The sequence below is a fragment of the Cornus florida genome, unplaced genomic scaffold, assembly GCF_030987335.1.
Source record: "Cornus florida cultivar Cherokee Brave unplaced genomic scaffold, ASM3098733v1 CherokeeBrave_3.0.0_Hap2_Chr02, whole genome shotgun sequence".
Taxonomy (NCBI): domain Eukaryota; kingdom Viridiplantae; phylum Streptophyta; class Magnoliopsida; order Cornales; family Cornaceae; genus Cornus; species Cornus florida.
Window position 1 is genome coordinate 37,973,425 of NW_026775572.1, and position 17,267 is coordinate 37,990,691.

Consider the following 17,267-nt stretch of genomic DNA (forward strand, 5'->3'; position numbering starts at 1 on the left):
GATAGTATTAAGTGGGCCAGACCTCCATTTGACAACTGATTGGCACACTAATTGCAGCTTTCTGGGTTCTTATCAAATTGGGCTTCAATATTGGGCCTTGACAGACGTCCATGACTTCCTATTTGCCTGGCCATACAGCTTATTTGACGTGGCGCTCTATTATTGAAGAATATTTTTTCCCTATCAATAGAGCTCGAGGAATCCAGGGGCGTTGGCTGCAAAAATCATTATCCTAAAATCAGATGCTAAAGAGTACTACTCCTTCCGTCCCATATTAATTATCTCTATAAAAAAATTTAACTCACTACTATCATTTATCTTTAAGTAAGTTTTTAAAGTCCATAATTAGTATGGGACGGAGGTAATACTTAACATGGCCACTATTAAATTTCTGTGTTTTTTTTTTCTTTGTTAAACTATATTCCTCACCTTAGTTACACAATTCGTTCAAAGTGGTCCCGCTCTCAAGCTCCACATGCGGATTTGCTATTTGGGAGCGAATTCGCACAAAATCCGTAAATTCAATTTTTGCAATTCGCGAATTTGTTGACGTGCCACACATATAAATTGGCATTATTATACTATCATATATATATACACACACACACTTAATGTTTGAAAATATACAACTAAAATACTTCCCAATCAAAAAATATTACAAATTTTTGCAAAATAACAAATTCATGATTTTCATACAAATTCACTTTATATAGCTTTGTTACCGTCCCAGTGATGTGGAACACTTATATTATTATATATACATTTATTACTTATACTATTACTCAATATCTAGATTAATTTACTTACAGTGCACGTATGCCCCAGCTGTATTGGCACTGATATACTACCATGTATATATTAATCCTTGAAAATATCCAATCGGAGAATATTACAAATAAATCATTAACTTATTTATTGCATATATATTATTAATGGAATACATAATAATGAATATATTTGCATATGAATTTAAATAAATAAAAAAAATACAGATATATATATATATATATATAGATATATATCATGACCTTTTATAATTTTATTTAAACCTAATATACAGACGCTCAAGCTTTTGCTCCCACACTCGCTCTATATGACTCACCCTTGCAATTTGGGGACGAATATTATTTTCGTTTTACTTTTAATAAATCAATTCCTCTAATTTCATGGACAGTGAAATGTGATTTTTCAGTCAGTTTTCTTTTGGAATCTGAATGAAAAAAGTACAGGAAATACAAGCAAAAAAACCTTCATTGATCTTGGAGGTAAAATTGGGGAAAGAATCAGGCATAATTTAGGTGGTAGAAGAACAACATTATACGTTATTTCAAATGTTATGAAGTGATTTTGTAAGAAGACCTATACAAAATCATTTTTGTGCTAGATAATTTGCATCCCTGACCCAAATGCTGAAGATAGTCAGGCATTTAAATCCATTATCTTTACATGTTTTAGAACTTTCTTCAAACATATCATGTGGATTATTTCCTCTAAACAACTAGCCTCCTAAAATGAGCAAAAAATAACTAGCATTTACTAAATTTAGGGTAAAATACACCATTGATACATTCTTCCACCCCTTCTCTTATCTTAGAATCTATCCCACAAAATCCATTTCCATAACACAGCATAAATTTGCTTTAAAGGCCTGTAGAAATTGAATTATTGCTCTTAACAAGTAAAAGATTGTTGGCATCACGTAATCAGTCACCAAGGTTTCGAGTTTCCTGCAAGTTTCAAGAACTACCAAATGAAGCAAAAAAGTGCATGAATTAAGGTCTGAGATAAAATATATCATGGAAACCCTTCAGGAGACACCACATACAGGGAAGAACGGTAAAGGAATGGTACACATAAGGAGCATGGATCACTAAACATAGAAATTGAAGTTCCTCAATAATATGGCTTCGTAAAAATCAACCTACTTCTCATCTCACCTCTGAAAATGATCTCCCTTAACGAAAGATTCTAAATTTGAGGGAAATAAGCAATTAAGTACCTGGATCGCCTTGGAAGAAGTGATCTGTATCAGCACCACGTAAAATAATACATGGTAAAGAAAAGGTACATTTCGACCAAGAAGAAGAACCCATACTAAAAAAATAAACATGTTTGGGGATCCAAATACAAGTTTTTAACAGGAACCAGACGGAATGGTCTTTATATTCAAAAAGCTGATAATCAAACATGACTACATGAGTCTTTTAAGTGTACATATCCTAGTTGGACTTTCACTTTATACAACACTCGTCCTCAACACATCTCGTCCTTGCCTAAACTCTAAAATATACTCTAAGAGTACACTGAAAAAAAAAAAAAAGAAAAAAAAAAGGGCATCAATCCTATGATTCCTATCTTAGTATGAACTGTTCCATACTGGAGCAGGAACTGTTCCATAGAGGACAGATAATTCATGTCGGATAATGAAGAACCACAAAATAGATCAAGTAACACTAAAATAAGAACCACAAAATGGATCGACACTAACAAAGTTAACTGTTGCAGTTAACTGACCTGGTGATTTAACATTCCATTTATTGGAAAAACAAGACACATTCAAACCCCAGCCCATAATTGAAAGCCTAAAGCTCTCGTAGGAAAATTTCTTCCAATTCCAATTTGATCACAAAAATAACTGTGTTCTTTCATTTTCATTCTTCAATCTTTGTTTTTTCTTAAATCAGTTCAGGTCTTGCATATCTAACATGTACCACTGAAGTTTTCTTAACATTTGCATTTCCAGTAATACTTTGCAAAAGGAAATAACCTGCAAAAAGATGAGAAAGAGGAATGCAGGAGGAACTCTTTGCCACCCTAGTCATGAATCAGAAAAATAAAAAATGTCACTGGACTAACTGCCACAACATAACAAAGAAAAGAAGACCAGGATCCACTAATAGGAACAAATAAAGTTGTCGATACCAATTGTACCTCAAGTACTAGTTCACACAGACTCTTAGAGAAAATCAAGAAGGGGAAGATGGGAGAAAAACTATATTAGGTTGTTTGCTTGTTAACCCAAAAGACTATAGCTGGACTAACTCACAATGGATTCCTCGAACATTAATTCTGCTTTTGGTGAAGCTCGAGGATACTGCATCAACTCTTTTGAGATCCGAAATCCTTCACTTACATCAATGACTTCATGCTTGACATACATTTTCTCAAGCAATAGGCAATGGGCAAGTAAAAACTTCATGAAAATCAGTCCGGCCCTCCAACAATACTTGTGAAGGCTAATCTTCACAATTCGAAGTGTGTTCTGTTTCAGGTCCATGCAATCAGGTTCTTCCAAAAAATTGGAAATCGGTTCCACAACAGTCTCTTCCTTTGGGGCATAGGCCTATAGAAGACAATGAAATGAAAAACCAGTTTCTTCAACAATTATTTAGTAAAGGACAATTGGCTATGTATCTTAGTTCACTAGTCCCACCTTAATCTCAAGGCTCCACAAGTTAGTAACGCTTTTAAGCAAGCAAAGAGTGCACGAAATCTGATCTAAATCATTGAAATTTTTGTTATGTAAAGTTAAATACATCCAGTGCTTAACTGTTGGAAGCCTCTTTGTGACAGTAACTGCAGCTAAAACCTTTGCAACAAAACAGCTAGAAATAAGACACAAGAAATATGATTAAATCTTATACAACTAAACCAAATAACAGGATTAAATGTACACTTACCTTGAGAAGAAAGCCATCCAATTGTAGTGCCTCAACTCTAGGCAAACTACCTACAAGCTCAATCAAATTGGTGGTTTTAACCCACTGGGGGTTATTAACTTTATATTGTGGAGCAATAGTGACATTAGTAAGATTTAGGGTGTTTCTAAAAACGATTGACTTAAATCCAGAAATACATGAAATAAACAGAAGCTGTAGTTCTCGAGCACGGATATTAAAATGGTCAATACCAGTGCAACTTATTAAATAAAGTTTCTCAAGTAAAGGGGCGCTGGAGAATAGAGTTCCAAGTATATTGGTGGAAAAGCTGATTTCCTTAAAATGGAGGCTAATAAGATTACGAAAGCATTTCATTGTATGTGGTGGCTTGATTATGCAATTATGGAGCTTCAAATATGTCAGTTCTGGACAAGAAAAAATACCAGAAGGCAATTTATAAGGATGGGAATTTTCATTATCAAATGTGAGTTCCTTGATACTCCTTGAAAGGACTAGTATCGAATGGTCAAAGTCTGGGCTCTCATCAGCATAGATATTTGGAATGTAAAGAACAAATTTCAGAATGGAGAACCTGTGAGTGTGAAGTAAGAGAATTTTATTGACTATGCTCTCAAATTTGTCTTTGGTATAATGTTTCTTTTTTATGGTCTCTTCATAGAAGAGGTTGTCGAGCACTAGTTGTGGATTTTCCATCCAAATATACCTCCACTTGCTTGACAAAATACTTGTTCTTGCTGCATCTCGAAGAGGCATGCTATCTAGGATACAATCTATTACGTTTCGCGGTAGGTCACTCAAGATATCCTCTGTGCCATCCATAGCCTTCCTCTTAGGACCAACTGACATTGTTTTTCTGATTTCAAACAGGGAAACACTTAGCTCAAAGGGAATGACACTTTAACAGAGACAGAAAATAATCTAATTCATTCAGGGAATATATATATATATATATATATAACTACTGGCTTTCTTAATTTGGTCCCTTATTACAACTTTCTTCCACCAACTTTGGCTAGAAAGGAATGTATAGAAGCAATATTTGTTGCAAAAACATTTTATAGGGTTCTGTTTGTGTTCAAATTTCCCTCAACACATGTTCCATGTAGCTTCTGCGCTTCTTAGGAATAACCATCTCTAAAAGTATTGAAGTGTGACAGACACAACCCCTCAAGTATTCAACTTTTCTTCTCTTTTCTTATTTATTTTTTCTCTCTGTTTTCATTTTTATAAACAAAGAAAGGAATTGACACCATAGACACGAGTCACATGACTATGACAAGTCAAGCTTTAATCGAACCACTTCTATACAGAAAATTTATTGCGTGTGTGTGTACTTATGAAGAAATATAGAGTAAAAGAGTATTAGATGTAAACATAATTAAGTCTATAATACTTAGCCTCGTTTTATATAAAGTGCAATTGTTAGTTAAAAAATGTATCATGCGTCCATGCCTATGCTATTTAGAGTATTCTAGTCAAAGTATTTATTTCTGAAATTTTTTATAAAAATATAAATAATAAAATGGATGAGGATGCGAGCACCTGTGTTGTTTAAATAATAGAATACAGTTTTTAGAATTACTTGTTTTTCTTTTCAAGAAATATGACATTTAACTTTGGTGTAGCCTGGTAGGACCAAACTCTATAACTGGAAGGAAGAAAAAAACTACAAGAATCAATAACTACATATATTAGTCACATCTTCATTTCATAAGAAGTTTGTCATTTTTTTTTTCGAACTATATATATATATATATATATATATATATATATATTGTCAGTTTTTAATAAAGAGACCAATATATATAACTCAAAGAACATGTAAGTTTACATTGGGCATTTCTCAAAAATCTCAAAAATATTATGAATATATATTTTGATAAATATTTATAAAATGTTTTAATTTGCATTGTAAGATTAAATATAATTCCCCAAAATTAATTATATAATTTAAATGCTGTAAAAATTGCTTCTTAGTTCTAGAACTAAAGAAGAGACGCAAGGGTTGTAATGTTCAACAATTTTCTTTAGCTTACACATACAAATTCTTTTGCCACACAATGTTCAAAAAAGAAAGGAGTGAAAATGCATGACAATGTCATAATTGATTCAAACTCTATAAAAATTCAACGTAACAAATGTCAAATTTAGCAGATTGTATAGCTAAACAAAGTACGAACTGCCAAATCCAATTTGTTTTTTCACATCAATTGGACAAAAAAAATTAAAAAACTACCTCCATGAAAGAAGTTATTTTCCAAATGAATAAGATCCAACAAGAAAACTTATGTGTGTGTGTGTATATATATATTAATATCTCATCGAGAAATAAAAGCATAACTAAGAAGTAATGTCACGGTGAATATTATAAGACATAGGAATACCATGAGAGTACACAGTAAAGCAAATACATTCTTGCGATAATTCTAATTTTCAGCATTTTAGAATTTTCTGAAAATTCGTTAATGCAAGGGCATTTTTGTCTTTTCACTTTACCATCCGGGTTTGTGGTTGGGTCCAGTTACATTTCCTACATTTTAATTTATGTGGTGATGTAGCATTTGTATGGTGCAATTGTCTATTTGTGGTGTAATTAGAGACAAAAAAATAAAGAGAAAAGGAAAATAATTTCAAGTGGGACCCACCACTAACTTATTTGGCCAAGAAATCTTCTTTTCTTTCTCATTTTCTTTCTCTTTCCCGTATGCTCTCTCTCCCTCTCGGTTCCTTCTCTTTTTCTTTCATTTTGGAGACAAAAACTTTGAGGTTTGATTACTCAATCATCTTTCATCGGATTTAGGAACCGTTTGAGGCGAAACGAAGCTTGTAGTGAGCTCTACGCATCCATACTATCAATTTCCAGATTTGAGTCTTCCTTGGAGCTCGAATTTGGAGGACCTATTCTAGGGATTTCGGCTTGGATTGTGAGGTAGGGACATCTTAAGCCATGAAATCTTGCTCTATAATGAATCATGCTCCTCTATGTGTGTTATAGCATGTTTAATTGTTGTTGATTTTGATTAAAATGATTTAATTGACAACATGCTAGTTATGTAAATGTGTATAACATGGTTAAATGAAAAGTATGTCTATGTGATGGTTGTTTACATTTTTTTTTGAGGTTACTAACATGCTATAATGATGCCATGAGAACATGCTTATTTATTATTATGCTAAGTTCCCATTTGTCATTATATTGAGATCATGACATGAGCCTACATCTCATTGGGTTGCATGAAAAAGGGAAGTGGTTGTCTTGAAATGAAAATGGGGATTTGGGAATGAATGTTTTGGGAAAAAAATTGGTTTTGACAAACCCGGTCGCTGCGGAGTTACCAACGGGCCGGAGGTTAATGTAGCCTAGGGAGGACTAGGGAGAGTACCCTAGCGTGGTTGAGCTATTCGGGCCCCTCGACGGCGCCACGGGGTCCCCAAGGGCCTAGGGACGGTAGCCAATCCTCCTCTCGTCGCGGTGGGTTTACCAAAGGGGGTTACATTAACTTTGAACGTGATGGTTTTGAGAATGAAAACGGGGAGTGACTTTAGCATGCATTGCATCTCACTCCATTTGCATTTGTGTGTGATTGAATTTGACTTGTATTTGTAATTATTTTTCCCCTTCAATGCATGTCCCCAATCTCCCATTGGCCCATGCTTTATTTGGATTCACTAGGACACAAGAATTGTGTCTTAAGTGTCACCTACTGAGCTATATACTCACCCCTATATCTATATATATTTTTTTCAGGTCTTGGAAAGGAACTGGTGGATGACAACCCACCTCAAGCTTGAACGGCGTCAGAAGTCCATTTTTGTATCTTTGTATATTCCCCATTATTTTGTAAAACACTAGAAGTGCAAAGATGTATAATTATTTTGTGGAACTTTGTCATGTAATATAACTAAAGTATTGATGATGTTTTGGATGGGGATTTGATAGTATGCAACTTGTTGATGAATGGATGGATAATCCTAGTTTGAAGCATTGTCTAGATTAGTTGGTTGTATCATTATCTTTTGTTGCCGTAAATTCGGAATTTGAGCCATGACAGGTTAAAAATGCAATTAAACAGGTTGTGATAGGCCTATTTTTAGGGGAGGTCATGCCAAATTTTTTTTTGTTTAAAAAGTATTAGTTTTGAGTCGTTACAATTATTTTCAGTAATTGTAAATTTATTGAAGAAGAAGGGAAAGCAATATACAAGGCTAAAAAAACTAATCAGCCCAAAGAAATAAAAAACCAAAAACATTAGTCATGCATGCTAGGGTTTGACAGCATATGTGCAGTCACTCACAAATCACACATATCATTTAACGTCCACAGTATAGTCACGAGACCTCTTAGCCACTGGATTACCAGAACAAGTTTAATAATGATATATGTTATTTGAGTAAATAAATAATTATATATGTTGTGATAGATAAAATCAAGAAGACAAGCCTAAAATTCAATGAGAGATGCCGAAAATTGACATGGACAACAAATGAATTGTTTAAATTCAACTCAAAAAGTACCTGGAAGTTTTCTTTCTTTTCATCTTCTACGTTGAACACTGAGGAAAAATTATTCCCAGAGGATTGATTGAAAGGGTTTAAACTAGGGTTTTTACCCCTGCAGTGCGAGAGGTTTCACCGATAAAGCAACCTAAGGAGGCACAGACGATGGATCACAGCTCTTGGAGCGACCGACCCAAACCGAATAGGTGGTGGTCACTTTTTTTTAAAAAATCAAATCGACAAATTATTGATTTGTAGTTTATCAAATAATCAATTTGAAAGTTTTTTTGTCATTTAAAAAATTATTATTATTTATTTGTAAAGTTAGAGTTAAAATTGTCATTTTTTTTTTAAGATTGTAGTACAAATATTAAAAAATAGAGTGAAAATATCACGTCCTTACAAATAATATCTATTGTATTATTGGTGTATATTTGATGAAAATATAACCAAAATATTGGTTTAAGAACACTTAATTATCTACTTACCCGAAAAACTCTTAATTATCTGATTTTTTTTTTTCTTTTTATTATTCTTCTTCTTCCCCCCATGGTTTGTTTATTTCTTATTTTTCTTATTTTATTTTATTTTATTTTTCACTTTTTAATTATTTTTAACAAATAGTCAAATGTTTTACTATATTTATTTATCTTTTCTTTAATCCATATTTATATTTTAACAAGGAGGTGATAATCGCACTCCACTTTTCAACGTTTGTACTGCAATCTTAAATGAAATGACAATTAGAAGTGTAACTTTACAAGTAAATAATTATTACTTTTTAAATGACAAAATTGTCCTTTTAAATTTATTCTCTTTATCTCTAATCTTTCTTATTTTAGTTCTCTTTTAACAAGACAAAAAATAAATTGAATAATTGAATATATATATATATATATTTACGAGACCAAGAAATAAAAATTTATATGAATAAATTGACTATTTTGACCGGACCAAAAAAATAAAAATTAACCATTAAAAAAATTATCTCTTTTGATATGAAAAAAAACCCCGAAAAAAAATATTTATTAAAGAAATTATATTTTTTGTCAACATCCCAAAAAGAAAAAAAAAGAAAAAAGTATGAAAAGAAGAGGATTATATATATATATATATAGATATATATAATCTAAATTGAATAAATTATCTCTTTTGATAAGACTCTAAAAAAAAAAAGTTATTTTTGTCTAATAAATTATTTCTTTTGACAGGACCCATAAAAAATTATCAAAAAAAAAAGTTACATCTTTTGACTGAAAAAAACTTAACTTTGTTAATATCACTTTCAATTGTACTAAAAAAAAAAAAAAAAAGGTCATTATGGAATAAATTATTTCTTTTGACCATCAAAAATTAAATTATTAGTATAGAATAAATTATTTTCTTTGAGAGGACCTCTAAAAAAACAAATAGAAAGCAAAAAAAATAATAAAGAAGGTAAAAAAAATGTTAAAGTTGTATAAAGGGTAATTATGACGTTATAAATTAAGGGATAATGCATTAATGAATTCAACGATCTTCTTATCATTTCCTTTAAAAGAAAAAGATAAATGTAGTGCAATTGAAAAAAAATAAAGTGTGAATATCGTCTCCCTTATATGTATAGCATATTATATATTATATATTATTATTATTTTACTTTATAAACAAAAAAAAAAAAAAAAAACACACTCACACATATTGGTATAACCGGCCATTTTTTACTTAAATGGGCGAGGGCCGCTAGGTCCACTAGAGTATCAAATTATTATAGATTGGATCCAAAGTCACCTTCTTAAATTAAGAATTACCAAATTCAGATGGTCAATGGCTTAATGGATTAAATATTATAATTCATATAAAATTTTCGAATCAAATTCAGACTTCCTTTATTTATTTTTAATAATTAAGAGATACGATACCCTCACAAGCCATGCGTGCCTGCAAACTTTGGTATAATACTAGACCTGTCAATGAAGCGGATCCTGATCCAGATCCGATTCGAATCCGATCCGATTAGTCGGATATGGATTGAACAAAAAATTCGATAACCCGGTTACGATCCAAATCCGATAATTCATTAGCTTAACAAATCGGATATGGATTATGCTGATCCGACCCGATAAAAATCCGATCCGATCCGATTGAAATTATATATATAAATAATTATATATGTATAATTATTTATCAATAATTTTACACATATATATATCAATATTCCTATTAGAATTGTATTAAAGGTAACACAAAAATCCAAAATAATAATAATGTTATATAAAAATATTGTGGTGTTCTCGTCCACATGCTAATAAATCTCTTAGTACACATACTAATAAAATCATACTCTTTATAATTATATATGTTAGTAAATATTAATTTAATTCGATTTTGAATCCGATCCGATCCGAATCCGAGCTAAATAGGATATGGATTAGGACATTTAGTCCGAGAACCCGTTAGTGATCGGAATCCGATAATCCATTTGCTTAACAAATAGGATATGGATTTGATCGATCCGATCCAAATTCGATCCATTGACAGGTCTATATAATACCCTTGTTAATAGCCCCATTGGGCATGGGGATGCTTTTTGATCACAGGACTTCCACTTTTAAAATGGGCCTCTTGTAAACTTCACCACTCCCTTTGTATTTTTAAAGTGACAAGATTATATTATATAATCCTACTTTAATAAGTTTAATGTTAAGGAGTGGATTCAGAGGCACTCCTATCCCCAGATCTATCTCACAAATAATTTTTTTTTTAAAAAAAGCTTGTTCTAACTATCGTGTTTGTGTCGGAGTGATTTTGATGTAACAACCCTCGATCACTTTACCTAAATATAATATTGTTTGTGTTTTACTCTTTCATATTAAGAGATTTCCCAAAAGGTCACCCCATCATGAACTACTACAGGTTAAACACACTTAATTACTGAATTTTTGATGGCTTTCTGGCTATCACGATCTTAAAACGCATTGTGCCATAAAAAGATGTTAAATCTTACATATAGCACTTTACATTGTGGGGTCATGACACCTTGTAACCTGCTAGTATAGTAACTGGTCTATAGAGGTTGTAACAATCACCCCTCGTGGGGGCTAACATCGACGCGTATCGCACCCGCCTACAGAGGTCATCACAATTACCCTGTACGGGCCTAACATCCTCGTGAGCCACACTGGAGGTGTGAAGTTTCTCATTTTTGTTTTACTTATACATATATATATATATTTATATGTGCGTGTGTGTGTGTGTGTGTGTAATTATGGTGTGTATGGGTATTGTGTGTGTGGTAGAAAAGGAAAGGAGAAAAGTCAAAGTGGAAGTGGGACCTACCACTAATGCACTTAAAGGCTTAAGGCCACATTTTTTTTTTTTTTTGTAATCTCATTTCCTCTCTCGGCAGTGCACTCATTTCTTCTTTTTTCTTTTTCCTTTTCTCCATAATTTCAAGCTTTGATTCTTCCTTCCTCTCTTGGAATTTTTGGAAGCCGTTTGTGGCATAATGGAGAGCACGGCGAGATCTATGTGTGAGTACCAGCAATTTCAGCTTTAGTGCCTTTTAGGGATTTCGAATTTGAGACCCATTTTGAGGGTTTTCTACAAATTTGAGGTAAGGGTTTCTAATCCATAACCTCTTGGATTTTGTGAGTTAATTTCTTATAATTTGTATTATTACATGATTAAATTGTGTATAATTTCATGCAAACTTTGCTATGTGTTGTATATGAGATGTTTTTACATGCTAAGTTGATATGTGATAAAGATATATGTTTAAATGATGAATTTTGTTCAAATGATTAAATGATTAAGTTGATATATGTTTAAATGATTATGTTATAAGTGATGAATTTTGTGATTAGAAAGCATAAGATATATTTCTAGAATTTTTCTTTTGAATTAAAGCATGTAATTTATGTGAATTAATTGATGTTGTATGAGAAAGCATGTTTAAGTGATGAATTTATATGCTTATTGTGTTGGATTTGCTAAATTTCCAATATAGAGACATGTTAGTTATTATTAGAAATTTCCTACAAAGCTTGCTATATTGTGAACACATGAATTGTATGGAATTGTGTAATAGCATGCTTATGTGAAATGAATTATGCATGGTCCGTGGTGTTAATGTAGTCTAGAGAGGAGTATGGTTGAGCTAGCTAGGCCGGATGTGACGCCTTAGAGGAGCCTTGTGGTCGTGAATAGTTTGACAATCCTCCTCTCGTGATGCCATAGAGGTGCCTTGGGTCGGATTACACTAACGGTTTAGAAGTTGAAACGGAAATGTTTCGAAAATGGGGAGCGACATGAGCATGGCATTACACTTCATTGGCATACATGGTGTATTTGTGACTTGGATGACATTTGTGTTTATAATGGATGTTGTGGTTATGATTTACATTCCCGGTATAGTATGATCCCCGTTTTCTTGTTTTCTATTTTATACGTGAATTCACGGAGTCATAAGAGGTGTGTCTTAGACACTTCCTACAGAGCTTATGCTCACCCCATCATTTTAACATTTTTTAGGTCACGAAAAGGAGATGGAAGACGATATTCCTCCACAGGTTTTAATTGGTTAGTGAACTGTTTGACATAATTTGTAACTATGATCTCATTTTATTATTATTATTATTTATTTATTTATTTATTATTATTATTTTTTTTATATAAATCCTGGGATGACACGTATATTATGTATTGATATAAGAAAGGACGGTAGTACTCTTAGTTAATCTCGGGTTCGGGTAAGGACTTGGTTAGCGATTCGGACCCTCGGGTTCGGGTCGTTACAAATTTGGTATCAGAGTAATGGTTCGAATACCATTAGGACGACGGGTAGAGGCCTACCTAGGGTTGTGTGGGAAGTTATTTGCATTATTTATGAGGATATTTGCTAAAGTGTTTTGGTAATTGGAAAGCATGCTTAACTGTTACTTATTTACATGTTTATGTGCTTACGATTTTGAAAGACATGCTCACTTACTGTATGTTTACACGTTTATATGTTTATATGCTAAAGTTTATGTTGCATGGCTATGTACAAGGAATAGTTAGATGATGTAACCGTGTAAACGAAATGTGAAAGAAAAGGAAAGCATTTTGATTGTGTATGAGGAGTATGGTAACGAAAAGTGGTAGGTACGGTGTGTGCATTTCTAAATTAAATGCTAATGTGACAAGTAATGAAGATGGTATATGCAAACATGTTTTGTGTAGCATTATGGGTTTCATTCATTTTGCATACGTATATGTCTATATTCATATGTGTTTATGCGGTTGAGCATTGGGGTGGTTGCTAGTACGGTAGAGTACTTGTCACGGCATTGATGGTTATGTGAATTTTAACCTAAGTAGGCGAGGAGCTCGGTTGCTCTAGGGTTGTTTGGGTACCAGTTCTTATCAAACGAATTACTTGGTTTTAGCTCGTGGATTGAGCTATTTGGTGTGTAGTCATTTTGATTTTCTTGTTGCATTTATGCGGTACTTAGAGCACGACTTTAGAATGGGTTTATATTTCATGGCACGGTGGCTGTGTTGTGTGTGAGTTTCATGCATCGGTGTATAGGTTCTTGTGACTGTGGGGGTCAAGTGTGCGAGTGAAGGTTTTGTGGGAGAAAGGTGTTACCTCAAGGGGTTAGTGTTTGTGACTTGGGTCACGGTTTGGTGTAGAAGTTCTTTTTTAATCGGTCGTGGTAGGTGTGACAGAGGTTGTTTAAGTCACCAGTGTAGTCTATGGGTTGTAGATGTGTATTGTGGGTGTTCTGGTACGGTCTTAGGAAGTGTGTTGATTACGGTTAGTTGAGAGGTGATTCCCATTCCGGGAAATTGCAGGAGTGCGTCGCGGGTAATTGACTCTCGGTTACTTAATTGCATGGCTTGGTTGATAAGTGGGTTTAAGGGTTGGCATGGTTATTGAGAGAGTCTTAAGGTGGTGCATAGTGGTTAGTTTTAGTTGTGTAGTGTAGGATTGCACGATAAGGTACGTAGTATGGGGTCATTGGAGTACTGGGTCATTTGCGGACTATGTGAAAGAGGATAGGTATTGTGTATCTAATGGATTGTGTTTTTTTTTTAAAATTGAAAGCTGTTAATTAGAATTGAATTTTATATTGTGTCTAGGGTACGGGGAAGTAGTATATGTTGTTTAAGGATCCGAAGAGATAGACAGATGATTAAAATGATTGGAACGAGGGTGCTCTCGTAGGTCTAGTTGGTAGCCCTATTTGACTTTTATCGGGGCCAAGGGTGTTCTGAGGAACGGTGAAAAAGGGAGATAATGGTGTTAAACCTAGGGTATGAAGTTTCTTGTTTAGGTATGTTCATTGCCTTAGGATGAGTGGTTTGAGTAGCCAGATAAGCGTTTGTGATTGATTGCATCGTTGATGGATTTGAGGTGACAGTTGAGTGTTTAATATACTGGTTTTTATGCTCATTTATGTTTTGAGGATTTGTCGGCATGGCATTACCGTATGGAGGTTCTTTTCTAGTGATAAATAGTGGTCGTTGTGGGGGAGTATTGAGAGTGATGCTTATTCTCTTGTTGTGATGGTGCTATCTTAAGGAGGTTGGAGGATGAATTGCTTGGTAGTGGCTTGATGGTTTGGTGGGATAATAGGTTTGAACTGTTGATTTGAATGGGTGGCAGTGAAGGTGCTATGGTGTGATGTTTAGTGATGAGGAGTAGAACAATTTGAGGTATAATCCGAATGTGATTTAGGATTATAAGTGTTATTGTATGTTGTCAGGTAAATGATGGGATTGTGCGCCAATTGAGGAAATTGTGGTCATCTTAGTCTTTAGAACCAGATAGATAGGTGTTGCCATGTAGGCATCTTTTTCTTTTGAAGAGTCAGTGGTCTTGTGTGCACGGCGATCGAGGCAATGTTGCCTGGGTAAGTAGAGATGAAATGGATGGTAAAGTGTCGTTTTATGGCATAGAGGTTGTCGGTTAGGAGTGACTGATTCTAGGTAGAACGGGACACGGTGTCCGAAGGGCTGTGATTGTTTTTAGTGTTGTGTGCCGTTAGCGTCGGTGCTCTTACCAAATTGGTTTTGGTTAGTAGGGGTATCACAGTGTACCGTATGTAAGGTCTCTGTGTTGATAATGTGTGACGGTCCGTTAGTGGCGAGGTCGCCTGGAATCGAGGTCGAAGTCCTGTATGCGTTTTCCAGTTGGTTCTTCTCCTTGTGTGTAGGGAGTTCATTTCATCTCAGGTGAGATTGGGTGTCCATGGTTGGACGATTAGTGAGTAGTGTGTGATAAGGTGTCGGGTGCATTGGGTACAAGTTGTCAGTCTTTTGTGAGAGCGAGGTCGTTACCCTTTCCATTTGTTCTAGTCCTGACAAGGACGTCGTTGTCGTGAGCATTGTTCTCCATTTAGGAGTTGTGCGCGTTTGTGGGTGGATGGACTTGTGTGTGGGTTGTTATGCTGTTAGGGTTCACCGATAAGGGTTTGGTTAAATGGGTCGACTCACTCCCACGAAGGGAGGTGTAGACTTTAGTTTTTGTAGTGCTTGTTCTGAGAGTGGTCTTGACCCGTGGTCTGTGAGGCACGAGTTGCCAAATAGAGATTGTAAGTTTCCGGAGGAATCTAGTACTAGCAGTGATGGCTAGGGGATGCATTGTGAACCATGAGTCATGTACTCGGATGTTTTTATAGGCGTTTGATTCAAGCAGTGTCTTGAGGATAAGTGTCGATGTTACCTTTGAATTTTGTAATAGAGAAAGCAAATGTGTGATTCTATTGAGGAATAATAGGAATGATTGACTTTGGTTTTGAGGTTTCAAGTATGAGACGGTCGTATTGTGTGTTTTGAAGAGGTAAGAATTGAACCAAATAATGACATGGAGTTATTTACCTGGTATGGGTGTTATGGGATTAGAGATCTTTTATGCTGGTTGATGATTGTGACGTTTGGTGCTATGTTGTTTCTAGCTTATTAAGGGTTGTGTGATTAATGTATGATTGGGATTTTTAGAGTGGGTATATGACTTCATAGTTGTTGAGGTTACGTAGAGTGATGGATTGATAGTAAGTGGATCTCATTGTTGTTTTGTGGAAAGTGTGAAAGTGTATTTGAGGTGTGGACCTGAGGACAAGAACGACGTCTGTGTTGAGATTGGATTGAGGATGAGGATGGCCTGACTAACCATTTCTCTCGAATCAATCCCTCTTTAGCACGATATCGGGTCAAAGGTCAATGATTGCTTTGAATTGTCACGAATAGTGAAAGCAGGGTATTGCGGGATATGTCGACGTAATAGTGTGAATTTAGGTGATTTATCTCGGGTGACAAGGTATGTTAAGTCGGACCAAGTGTCCAATCTATTTGATTATCTTGGATCTATTTTGAGGATTGTGTCCTGAGTACGGGATAGTGCGCTGTACTATTTTGGTGACTAATGTTTATCACTACAAGAATTTGGGGTATTGGTGATAGTCCTTTAGGGACAATAAAAAAACTGTCCCTAAAAACACCTCTTTTGGAGACAGTCTAACCTTTCCGTCCCTAAAGACACCCCTTTTGGGGACAGTCTAACATTTCCGTCCCTAAAAGATCAAAAAAAATTAAAACCCCGCTCCAATTTGGTGGCGGCAAAATTTAGTGCCACATTTAGTGAATTTTTTTTTTTTTTTTTTTTTTTTTTTTTAATAAAAAAATTATGTGAAATAGCCTTTTGGGACGGTAAACTTATCGTCCTTAATTGCCTACTAAGTAATTTTACAAAAGTACCCTTTCAAAACGACGTAGTTTGGTCAATTAAGTATATACAGAGTTAATCCACCAGGGATCACACTTGCAGATGCTTCTCAAATTCTTATTCGATCTGCTCTCTGCTATTCTTGCCCTAGCTCTTCTCCTCTGTCCTCTCTCAAACAATGATGATCCCTCCACCCGTTACATGACATCTCGTGGTGAAAAACTGGTTTGGTCTTCCCCAATATTGATCTCTTTCTTTTCAATTGAAGTCATAGCCCTAGATTTTATCTTTCTCAAGATGGGTATCAACACAGAGGTCTTGAAGAGCCCCCCAACAACAGCAGCCGGAAACGCCTTGTGGGGCGTTGCTGCCGCTACGACCTCTCTCTATCTCGTTCAGGT

The 17,267-nt window shown here is 34.6% G+C and overlaps 1 protein-coding gene and 1 long non-coding RNA gene across 2 annotated transcripts; one reads left to right on the forward strand and one right to left on the reverse strand.

Annotated features, from left to right (window-relative positions):
• Positions 1-1,703: 1,703 nt before the first annotated feature.
• On the reverse strand, positions 1,704-4,526 carry LOC132296076 (F-box/FBD/LRR-repeat protein At1g13570-like). Its single transcript, XM_059794318.1, has 6 exons — positions 3,681-4,526; positions 3,434-3,589; positions 3,043-3,343; positions 2,712-2,767; positions 2,000-2,023; positions 1,704-1,727 (listed from the first exon to the last, which is right to left on the reverse strand). Exons 1-6 carry the CDS (start codon positions 4,524-4,526, stop codon positions 1,704-1,706), a joined length of 1,407 nt encoding a protein of 468 aa, XP_059650301.1.
• A 1,805-nt stretch (positions 4,527-6,331) lies between these two features.
• LOC132286595 (uncharacterized) lies at positions 6,332-7,622 on the forward strand. The gene is made up of 2 exons (XR_009472817.1): positions 6,332-6,609; positions 7,429-7,622. It is a non-coding gene; the product is annotated as an uncharacterized LOC132286595 (long non-coding RNA).
• The last annotated feature ends 9,645 nt before the right edge of the window (positions 7,623-17,267 follow it).

Bases quoted from the DNA above. Each gene is read 5' to 3' on its own strand.
- LOC132296076 (XM_059794318.1), bottom strand. From the start codon at position 4,526: ATGTCAGTTGGTCCTAAGAGGAAGGCTATGGATGGCACAGAGGATATC. The intron at 2,768-3,042 runs GTTAGTCCAGCT...ATCTTTTTGCAG, and splicing joins GTTCGAGGAATCCATTGTGA to GTTATTTCCTTTTGCAAAGT. The intron at 1,728-1,999 runs GTACTTAATTGC...TGAAACTTGCAG, and splicing joins CTTCTTCCAAGGCGATCCAG to GAAACTCGAAACCTTGGTGA.